The sequence below is a fragment of the Melitaea cinxia genome, chromosome 21 (genome assembly GCF_905220565.1).
Source record: "Melitaea cinxia chromosome 21, ilMelCinx1.1, whole genome shotgun sequence".
Taxonomy (NCBI): Eukaryota; Metazoa; Arthropoda; class Insecta; order Lepidoptera; family Nymphalidae; genus Melitaea; species Melitaea cinxia.
This window is the reverse complement of record NC_059414.1, coordinates 4,913,155-4,925,648: the sequence shown is the minus strand read 5'-3', so window position 1 is coordinate 4,925,648 and position 12,494 is coordinate 4,913,155. Positions and strand designations below refer to the sequence as shown.

At 33.0% G+C, this 12,494-nt stretch overlaps 1 protein-coding gene across 1 annotated transcript in view; it reads left to right on the top strand.

Moving 5' to 3' along the window:
• Positions 1-5,312: 5,312 nt before the first annotated feature.
• LOC123664251 (trithorax group protein osa) overlaps positions 5,313-12,494 on the top strand; it is a 76,162-nt gene continuing 68,980 nt past the window's right edge. Inside the window, exons 1-2 of the mRNA XM_045598845.1 lie at positions 5,313-5,318; positions 5,935-6,084. Of these exons, the coding sequence (XP_045454801.1) occupies positions 5,313-5,318; positions 5,935-6,084 (156 nt within the window). The remainder of the gene's footprint in view (positions 5,319-5,934; positions 6,085-12,494) is intronic.

Genomic DNA, 12,494 nt, shown 5'->3' with positions numbered 1-12,494 from the left:
ACCTTCTAATTATCATAATAATAGTGGCGTTGAATAGGCAGGGTGGCGGCCCCGTCAGCTGAGTGAAAATGAAAGTAAACAGAACTCGGTCAAAGGGTTTGTACTCACCTACCCGCAATATTTATGTGGGTACGGGGGAGGTTACCCACACCCGATCCAGTCACCCTCCTTTGATGGATTGGTTGGCGACCGGCGCGGATGGTTCGACTGAAACACAGCCAAAACTCTACGACTAAGCGTTAGTCCCGATTTCCTGCTACCTTATAGCGACAAACTTTTGCCCCGAATTATTATTCAGTGAAAGTTCTTGGGATTCTTTGTGTTTTGTTTTGGCCGCAGTCACCCGCCACCCCGCCCTCCCACTCGTGACACGATTGTTAAGTAAAACTCGTAAAGGTTCAATTCGCAGATTACGATGTGACAATATCGTACTTCCTTGCTGTAATGATTTTCGAATAAAGCATAAACATTCCACAACATACTTTTTGTAATGAAAAACGTAATTCTACATCAATAGCACGATCGATAGGTAATGAATAGGTTTCGGTTCGACTGACGAATGAGGCGCTCGGTATCAAATTACATAGCGAAGGTCCCTGAGGCGGCCTTTCTTTCGAGTCCAACAGTCGATCCTCTATAAGCTGATTAAAACGTTGCTACGAATTGAATTTCAGTATCTCCTAATGGTTTGACAGTTTGGCTATTAGCAGCGTATCTTCTTGAAGATATCTTTAATCTTTTATGCGTCTTTTATACAGTAATATAGTTTAAAACATTTAAAATATACCCATTTTTTTTAAATCTTTCATGAAAAGTTTTCTTATATAATTGTTTGTTATGTGTAAATAAATCGTTATTCCGTTATCGTGTAATCGGAAATATAAAATAATCTTATATATAAAAATTCTCGTGTCCACATTATTAGTTAAAATACTCCTCCGAAACGGGTGGACAGATTTTTTGTGAAATTTTGTGTGCATATCGGGTAGGTGGTCTGGGAATCGTCCAACATCTATTTTCATACCCCTAATTTAAGGGGGGGGGGGGGAATTAAGGGGTTAATAACATATATGGCAAAACAACGTTTGCGTGGTTAGCTAGTATGAATATAAGCGTTATTTACTGGTAAGTCAAATGCATATTACTATGAAATATTTTTGTACTCAATATCATAGTAGGTACCTATAGATGTTTGGAATACATAAAAACGAGAAACGAACCAAGACAACATCATTCCAATCATGTTTACGGTAATAATAGCCTTTGGCTATAAATTAATTCACAATAAAATCAACTTAATTATCAATTTATTTATTAATCAACGAGCGATAATATATAAAGTTGAGTTATTGTAGTTATTATTTACGCAACGCGAGGTCACGAACTCGTGACGTTTCGTAATCAATTATCGTTGTAGAATAAGGGAAAATACAAAAAGTTAATGACTCATCTCGTCCTTGACTTTGACTTGTAAAATATCTGGGTGACGTTATCTTAGTGTGCTATTTTATTTAGTCTTATGTTTGACGTAGTTGTATTAGTTTGTAACGATTTTGACGATAATATTTATTCATTACTTCTTTTTTCCTTGCACATTTATTCTTAAGGTGTAAAGGGTACGAAATGTAGGTATTGTGAAATGTACTGAGATTTTTTTAAACACGTCATCATCATCATCATCATCATCATCATCATCATCATCATCATCATCATCATCATCATCATCATCATCATCATCATCATCATTACGACACCCACGGGAAGAGAGGGGGTGGCTATATTTAGTACCGTAGCCACACAGTACACATGTGTTAGATGAATACAACTTGAAAGTAATTGTGTTAATATATTATGTATAACGTTTTAGTACTAAAACCATGTTTTTTAATAATTGGTTATCATAGTTTTTAAGGATTATAATTATTTGCAAGATACCAAATTAAAATGTAATAAATACATATTTTTTATGTAAACCCAACGCATTAATTTACAGATTGTCTTTGATGACGTAATTTATGTCGGTATAATCATAGTGGCTATTATTATGAATCTTAATTCAAGTTTCGCAGTTCTAAATAAAATACTGTTAAAAAAAATTAGGTTCGTGACAAACAAACTGCTTATAAAGCTAATTTATTTCCTATATCTTCCTGTGTCCTAGAAAAATAATTTCAAACCCAATAATTTTAACCAATAAATCACATAATAAATCGCATATTGAGTCGTTGCAAAGTATACAGTGTGTAGTTAGTATTTTAACATCATAGGCCTCTCCCTATGTAGGAGAAGGATCAGAGCTTAATCCACCACGCTGCTCGAATGCGGGTTGGCGGATATATTCCCTACTATGAGTAACGATCGCTATCAGGTGTACATGATAACAACCGGGATCGACGGCTTAACGTGCTCTCCGAGGCAAGATGGGGAGACCCACAGGGACTGCACAAACACCCAGACCACGGCAAACACCTGTATGGCCGATACAAATGTTTGTCATGTGCGGGGATCGAACCCGCAACCGCCAGCGCAACAGGTACAATCCATTATATATTATTATATTATATAGTTAGTGTAATATATTAACTCCCTAAAATCATTCGTAACGTGACAGAACAGGTGGTCCACAAAATGGCATCACATTTGCCCATTCTGATATATTATTTCGTTCACACAAAACAAAACTATTCACCTCTATAATGTTGGTATAGATTGAACTTATTGTTTACATCCTAGAAACGTGACGCAGAAAGTAGTCGAGTGAAAGCATCTAGCGATTAATGCAATAAGTCTGAGGGAACTGTGTCGAGGACGTCTCGCCGCTGTAATAAATCTGTAATAATGAATGAACCGGCTTCAATTATTATTATGTCTTCACGGATTGTTAATGATTGTAGCGGCGTATTATATATGAAGATTTTATCACAGCGAAATCTATCACGTTTAATAAATGGAGTACATAGTTTTATAAAGATTACCGTTTGGAAATGTAAGGTTAAATAAATTATTTAAATAGTTATTTTAATTTATAGTAGAGAATATTAAGTTTTTTTTTTTTTTTAATTTAAAACTTATGGTGTGTTGTACGATGCCAGCATCGTTATTTATATTTTATACATATTAAGAACAAACGCGATGAACAAAACAATGAGTTACTCAATGGTTCCGTAGTCAATGAGACAAGCGGTATAAGCTATTTTTATCACGTGGTCAGATTCTTAGATGTTGTAATGCACTTGTTCACAAGTAAATTCTGCATAATGAACGCACGGTCAAGGCCTGCCACATGCCTGATTGTATCGCCCGGTGCATTGTTTGCCTCTCGTAGATTGACGATCGAGTAAATAACCTATTTGATCATTAGCGGCCGGTTTCTATAAACTGGGGATTTAATATTGTCTCTAGTAAGCAAACTAACCGATGAGTTAGTATTGTGATTTTGATGTAAGATGATTTTGTATTGCGTTTCATATCAGTTGTGATTTACAATTTTGAACTATTCACTAGCTGTGCCCGCTCTCGATGAAATTTAAATGTGACCACATGATAAACATCGGCTTTTGGTTAAATTAAAAATCATCAAAATCGGTTCATAAACGACGCAGTTATCCCCGAACATACAATATACATATATATATATATATATATACTAGCTGTGTCCACGGCTTCGCCCGCATTGAAATCAGTGTGTCACAAAGTTTTCCCGGTAAACTTCCAGTGAAACTCATCAAAATCGGCTTAGCCGTTCCGTAAACCTTTCTCTTGAAGCCCTCTCTCAATTGGTGAAACCGCATGAAAATCCGTTCAGTAGATGTTGAGAGAATCGATCACATACACTTTTGGGGACTTTGTTTTATAATACACTAACCGTTGCCCGCGACTACGTGCGCGTGGTTATGCAGATATGCATTACTATTAAGATGTTTAACGCAAATTATTTTTTTATTTCAGTCACTTGAAATGCTTATCACACTGAGTAACTTTTTAAAAGGCAAAATTTAGTATAATTTAATAGTTACTTTTATAAAACCTCTCTATACACCACATTTTTAGTTTTATTTTCAGTCTGCAGTATAAATAACCTATCAGGCGAACCTATAGTTACTGTATATGTTTTATACAAACTAACAACCAAACTCTTTACTCTGATTACTCTCACAAAATGAAAAATACGGGAAGAGCTTACTCTTAAACATCTATATTTCTATAATAATACGTTAATATACTATAAAATCTACACTTTTATACAGAATACACATCAAACTCTAAATTAAATATCATTTGAAGTCTTTTTTTTAATACTATTATAGTAAAAAGAATGAATTGAATAAATATTATGTTTGATGTCAATATTTTGGTTGTACGGAGGATAGTAAAATAACGCGAGAACAACTTGACGAAATAAGCTGTTTTTTTGTCAATAAAATAATAACTACGAAGCCTATTGAATATAAAGGCTAAAAAGTTCTTCAATTTTTTTCACTAAATATTTTTAGTTTCTACCATAATAAAATAATGAGAGCAAAGCCATCTGTGATTATGTGCAAGAACCAAATTAATTAATCGAACTTATAATCGTGTTACGGTCGATCATTAGCTCCTAACAAGCTAAAAGAAGCGCGTTGAGAAGTGCACTTTTGGGTTTTTCCAAATATTTTACATGTTAATGGCTAATTGGTGTCAAATTAGCTTAAATTAGGTAATGACGATTACATTAACCGCCAGAACATTATTAATCTTTTTTTATTGACTTCCGTTTTAAAATACAATATCGGTATTAATTAGTAATTTTTTAAGTCTAGTATATCTGCATTGTCGTCTCATTAATGACTTTTATATACTAAATATCTAAATTAAGTAGGAATTATTTATTTTATTAGCATAAAACGATAGTTGTTTATTTCGAACGCGCTTTAGAATCTACTGGACCAATCTTATAGACTAAAACATCGCACTAATAACCCATAGAAAACACAAGGTATAAATAAAAAGATTGAGCTTCAAAAATTACTAAGTATATTTGAATTTGGGAAACTGAAGCTTGCTAATTCTTATTTAATAGTCACCTTGTAACCGAGACAGGTGCTACGTTTGTCGAAACTTTAAAGTTTAGGCAAAAACTACTGGTAATAAATAATCTATATATATAAATGAAAATAAACCGCTGAAATGTATGTACGCGCATTTTCACAAATTCCCACCAAATTGGGTAATTTTTGCTTTTTTTTTGGTTGTTTATTGTCAGAACAGTGTCACGTAGTACCTATAATAGAAGTTTTAAATAAATCGAACAGGAAATTTGGCATAAAAGAAATATGAAGGTGCGAAGCTAACCGGGTGGGCTAATGAATAATAATAAATAATTAATAATTGTAACTAAAAGTTATTAAAATCAATAAATGAACGAATAAAGTTTAATGTTACCTATACAATACACAATAACTTTAAAAACAACAAAACAAGTCATAATAATGGAGTTGAAGTCACGGCCAAGGACTCACCTATAAGGTGATTAACATCGGAATATATCCTGTATTTTATTTAATACAATATGTAGAGTTATTTTCATCTACTTTTGGAAATTGTCGCTAGTTACTGGTACTTTTGTTGTAAAATAGTTTTGACACACTTATACAATAATTGTTTTAATTACCTAATACAAGAAAAGAAAAAAAAAAGATTTTTTTGTAAGAGTTTATTTTTGTGTTTAAAATAAACTGATCATTCTATTTGGTTTTAAATGTGGAATATAAGGAAATGAGATACTTATATTTTGTCGTTATATTTCCGTCTATGATTCAAATATGAATCATGATTTTATGATAGTTCGAAATTTATATTGAAATTTTGAGATCTTGTATATATCCGTAGTCTTCCGTTTTTTATCATCTTTAGTTATAATTGTTTGGCGTTAGTAATCTTATCTTTATGTCTCAGGGTTACGAGCGTGGAGGCTCTCCACAGCCTCCCAGTCACCCGCCGGGCGCACCTAGCCCAGGAACAGCACAGAGTGCAGGAGGACTCTCTCCGACGCAAGATTCGCAGCATCCTCCTCACTTACCACCCGGATCTCAACCACCGCACCAGGTAAGTTCAATCTTTAAAAATATTTACAGAAATTAACTATTACGTTTTAACGTTTGTAGGCCATGCGACTTTTTCTGACCTTTGTCGTGCGCTAATGTGATAGTGGTCTTATGCTCTATACTTTTCATAATGAACTTTGATAATCACTTTAGAAGCATTTAATTTATAAAAAATGATCACAATAGTCTCAGTAGTAGGTGCGGAGATATTTCTTAATGTACACAAAAAATAATACAGCCAGCCGAGGCTCCCTTTTGTTTTTTTATTATTCGTCTAATAATGTCTAGGGTCATTTAGCACTAATACAGAATGTTAGTGTATAATTTATCAATTCGTTGGAACTTAAAATTGAGTTGATTGAGCGTTTGAGAAATTTATAATATTTTACTGTCGGCGAGAAAAGACAAGAGAAAGAGTCCATATATCATCTATATTTTTTAGAATATCTTCATTAATAGCTGATTTTATTTATTGCTGCCAAATATCTATCAAAAGTACGATTGAAGATGTTGTTTATAAGTCGGTCATTGCCCCGTCTAAGCATCAATGCGCAATATATATATATATGTGATAAGGAAACCAGGATCTGATGATGGAATCCCAGAGAAATCGAGGGAAACCTTCGAAAATAGTAGTGACGACTAGTGCGTTTGTTATTTTTTTTTTTGTCTGTTTACGTTGTATTACTTGTCGATGTAATTGAAGTCGGTCTTTTTCGTTTCCGAGCAAACACATTTATTAAATATTTAATGTCGCATAATATGTTTAAAACTTAGTTATCAAGGTGAAGATCACCGAATATTGTTTTAGAATTGTTTAAAAGTGTCGTTGCGGCGTATCTATCTAAGTGGCCGATAACGAGTGCATTTATCATTTTATATCGTACACGATACTGAATAGTATGTCGCGCCTTGTACGTGATATGCCTTGCAATAAATTGTGTCAACTGAAATATATTTATTATTAGGGAATTTACAGACAGATACAAGTTTTGAAGTTTAAACTTTGTTGAAATAGGGTTATACATACCTATAAGTTACGTTATGTTTAGTTTTTTAAGGAGCACAAAATAAATATCAAGATTAACATTTTTTATTATATAAAACTAAATCAGTCAGCAGCAACTGTAAATAACTTTTTATAAAAGAAATGCAAAGAGATGTACAGTTGCGGAAAAACACAAAATTAACATTACAGTGACTCTTAGCTAGTCTAAAAGATTCATATTTTAAAACCTGAATCTTTTGGATATATCTCATAATGATTCGACTACAGCTATGCGTATAGATGAATGGCGTTGTATAAAAAGTAATGTCCGTTTTACTATCTATTTTAGCCAAGTTAGCTGTGACATACATATCACATTCATATTTAAACTCTGGCTGTATCTTCTACATTATTCGCCGTTACACGTATAAAATGTCATTTAATCTTCAGATTTAATCTTCTAAGACTGTACTAAATTTCGGAATGAAAAATGTCTTAGCTTTTAGTAACGAAATTAAATGGTACCAAATTTCATTCGAATAACTTCAATAAAAAAATGAAAAAGAGTACAGCCTCAGTATCGAAAACAGAATCAGGAAAGTATCAGAAGAATAAAAAAAAATAGCAATTACTTTTCAATGTATAGAATTCGTTTTATTATTATATACTTTATTGCACTTAAGAACAGAATGTACAGAAAATTACATATATAGTTGATGGCAAAGGTGGACTTATCCCTAGAAGAGATCTCTTCCAGTCAACCAATGGTCATGAGAGAGAGTGTCATATAGCGGGGGACACAGTGCAAGAAATAACAATATTGAGAAAATAGTTGAATAACTGTAATGTATTACAAACGTGACAGTTTTATATATCAATTAAAACTTTCGTACAATTTGATAACTCTAATCGTTATTTTCGATTTATAAGAAATATTTTATTTAAGCTTTCATGAATAAAATTATATTACTTGTTTAGTTTTTGATAAGTCCTCTTAAGTCGCGCTATTTCTCACCCACAAGACATCGTCTAGCGAGTTTTACTAAAGCCGAGCGAAGGACTGCTTACGTTCGTTTGAGACAGTAATATTGCTATTTTCGTATATTTGAGGTCTTGAAAGGTGGCTTATAAGGGACTATTTACTTTCATTTACTCTAAGATACGAAATAATATTGTAATTGTATTTGATATTGTCGAGGTATTATGAGTTTATTTAATATATTCTGGGTTCATTTAATTTTTTTTTATTCTACTACTATGACATAAATACTTAAACCAACGTACGTATATGAAAATACGTATGTAGTGTTCGCATAGGGCGATATTATAATGTTAAACAGTATATAAAATAACAGGTAAAATATTTTTGTAAGATTACCATATTTACAGTGTTTGAAAATAAAATCAACACGAAGAATGTTAGCTAGATCGACTGTATACATATCGCTGTTTGTGTTAAAATAGTCAAATTTCCATCTCAAAACATTATCGCGCGATAACGCAGACCAGCGCGATGTTATTTTATATGGAAATCTGTAACGTTAACGAAATTGCACCCCTCTGTATGGATAGTACGAGTAATCCACGAAACTCTACAGTGGAGCTTCGGCTATGAACTTTACTGTTATCGCAGCCATTAAACTGCTGCCAAATGTAGGCAATTTTTAAAAATTACCTCCCCAACAATAACTATTTCAATAAACCGTCTATGGTCATGCTCATCCTAATGGATAACTTTTACTTTCGCAAACTTTTCACAGCTCTTTTTATATATTTTTTTCCTTTGTCGGGCTCGGCATTATCGCGCCGCTTAAAAGGCTTTTATTAATTTTATATTTGTATCCCGTTACATAGTTTGTTAAAAAATAAAAAAATACTAAATTAACGCTCAACGTTTTATATTGTATTTTTAATAAAATAAATATTTATATTTTTAATAAGTAAAAGCTTATTTCCTCGCTCGGTAGTCCCGTGTGATTCGTAAAGTTTTTATGTTCGAATCGTAAAAAAAGTTTTATCATGTCGGATGTTTAAATTCTGTTAAGTTCCTCTCGTTATAACGAAGCTACCGTTCGTACGTAACATTTATATAAACGAAATATGATTTTCGTTTTAACACTGTACTTATCGTATAAATACAAAAATATTGCTTACCAGTATTTGTTTATAGTGTGTGGACACGCACATGTCTATTAATACACTTTTGGACACGGCTTCGTTTGCGAATTTTTTAAATAAAATACATATATTAACTATGTAGAAATAAATCCGTATCTCCAAAAATACTTGTAAATTATACTTATATTACGTATTACAATACTCTATTAATAGGGAGGAATCAATAAAAATCGGAAAAAGGACTAAATTTTGCAAATAATGTTGAATGAAAACGATATTGCATTGAACACGTCATATGTATGTAAAATCATAACTTGTATAATAACTGTATTTAAATATGTTATGTAATATGATAACGCCTCACCTTGCGTTGAGTATTGTTTGTCGATGCCCTGTAATAAACTTGTTATTATTTGACACAGTGACTCCTAAGACTTTTTATCTTTCTCTCTATATTTACTAAATATATAAAATTCAAGGACAATTATGTGTATTTTTTATATATTATTCGTATTTATGTTACGATCATCATCTTAAAAGAATTTCTAAGTGATAAAATTTTGCGTTAGTTCCGTTTTTAAAAAAAAGTCGTTTCTTAAGCTTCTTATAAGCTTCCTGAAATTAAGTTTAATCTCAGACATAAACTAGTAATTCTAGTTCTTAAAAACCTACCGCCGTATCTCTTGGTTATTATAATTTTAGTATAAAAAGTAACGACGTCCGCTCGACGGTCGCCGCGTTCTAAGTCGAGATATTCGAGCCGAACGGATATGCAAATTAATTTCGAGATACGATTAATAATTCGATCGTCTTATAAACGAGACTGCCACGCCGAGCGTTATTTAATGTAACATTGCTCTTATTTTTACCACGCTTTTTAGCTTGGGTTGTATGTATGTATGTAATGGAATCTTTGAGTATAATTTTCACCAATTTCCAGCAGTTTGATTAATTTGAAACTTTGCACACGTATCAAGGACTGATGACAATGCAATAAATTCAATAACAGTTTCCCAATACCCTTATTAGGACCGCCAGGATTAATAAATTACCCGAGTAGAAATTTTTTCGTCTTCCTTAGAAGGACCGGACCAGGCATGCCTGATCAGGACTAGCTAAGGCATGTAACGCAGATGATTGGTCTGGACCTGATCAGGATGAGATGAGATTTTCTGATCAGGTCCAGATCAGGAAATCTCATCTCATCTGATCAGGTCGGTTCGGTCCTGTCCTTTTAAATAATTGTGTTTGCTCGCAAACGAAAAAAAAAACCGACTTCAATTACATCGACGAGTAATACAACGTAGATCGACGAAAAATAGTCAAGTAACTACACGTTATCAAAGATTATTAAAAAAGTAGTTATCAGATCTCGATAAAACTTATATGTGACCACATGATAAACATCAGCTTTATTTTATTTATTAATTATCGATTAAATTAAAAATTATCAAAATCGGTACACCCAGTAAAAAGTTATTGCGGATTTTTGAGAGTTTCCCTCGATTTTTCTGGGATCCCATCATCAGATCCTGGTATCCTTATCATGGTACCAAACCAGGGATATTTCCTTTCCAACAAAAAAAAAATTGGTTGCCTGTAAAGTCGGTATACGGGCGAAAGTTTTACGTGACAACGACTTTGAGTGGTAAAATAATTTTAATGTGAATATTCATTCGTATAGTAGGAAGAAGGATGAAATAATAGTAACAATTTAAAACATTTATTTATACAAAGAATTATATTTAAAACATTAATTTATACAAAGAATCTCGCACTGAATTTCATATTAACAAAATTTTATTTTTACCTTTACACATACATACGTAATTATATACAAATATACATACAATAACTTGCAATACATTTGCGTACAATGAAACGCGTATGCGTTTACTACAACTTAACTTGTTCCTATCTGAGTGATTTTGCCCGAGTGGAAGGGACGCGTGCCTCTCACTCGCTCTCATTGTGAGCGCATAACGTGAGCGGAGCGTAACGCAGTTTCTTGAAGTGTCACCCGGCAAACCAATTTATTTGACGTTGTCACGTCAAAAAGAATTATTAAAATCGGTACATCCAGTAGTAAGTTATGCGGTATAATACAACGTAGGTCGACGAAAAAAGCGTCAAGTAAAAACGCATTATTAGATATAACTCGAAAAGTAGTTGTTAGATCTCTAATTAATTTAAATGGGACCAATTGACACACTGTACTGTACATTGTACTTTGTGGCTACGGTACTAAAGAATGTAGGCCACCCCCTCTCTTCCCGTGGGTGTCGTAAGAGGCGACTAAGGGATAACACAGTTCCGCTACCACCTTGGAACTTAAAAAGCCGACCGGTGGCGGGATAACCATCCAACTGCTGGCTTTGAAATACACTGGCCGAAAACGGGCAGCAGCGTCTTCGGTGCGACAAAGCCAGTACTGCGGTCACCAACCCGCCTGCCCAGCGTGGTGACTATGGGCAAAACACATGAGTTCACGTTATTTTTGGCGTTAACTTGTGGAGGCCTATGTCCAGCAGTGGACTGTATAGGCTGTAATGAATGAAAAAAAAATTGACACACACCACCTTTCGATTAAAAAAAAATTTGTCTAAATAGGTCCACCGAGTCAAAAGTTCTGATGTAACATACATAAAAAAAATACAGTCGAATTGAAAACCTCCTCCTTTTTTGGAAGTCGGTTAAAAATGTGTATTAAGATTCGCACAATATCAGTCGCAACATTTTGTATATTATATTGACTTTAAATTACGGTATTTAAATAGCACCAGGAAATAAATGGATATTTTTTTCTCCTTGTAGTCATTCAAACCGAATTAAACTACTTACCAGTTAGTTATAATTAAAATCTGAGTATTTCTGCGCCAAACGATCCCTCAGTTCGTACCTAGCCAACCGTCCTCTGCTAATACATGTGCCACTCCCTACGCCGTTACTCTTATGACGTGCACTACGAAATATATTTTTTATCTTTAAAGTTACTGCTCCTAATGCTACATGTGCTTTATGGTTTAATTTAAATTAAATTAGTTTTACCGGAAATCAGCACTACATTTTTTGTTTATAGAACTAGTAAGTATATTTTTAGAACTAGATATTTTAACTTTGTTTTTATGTAAAAAAAATTTTTGTTTTTATATAATTGAAATGCGAATAAAATTAGCCAGGAATATTTGATTACGGTCGTGGAAAAGTTAATTTATTTTGCGTTTGAAAAGAAGATATTTTTTTTATGTGTCTAACAATTTTAATCATATATTAAAAATGAATTATGTGCTTTTTACTGAATGTTT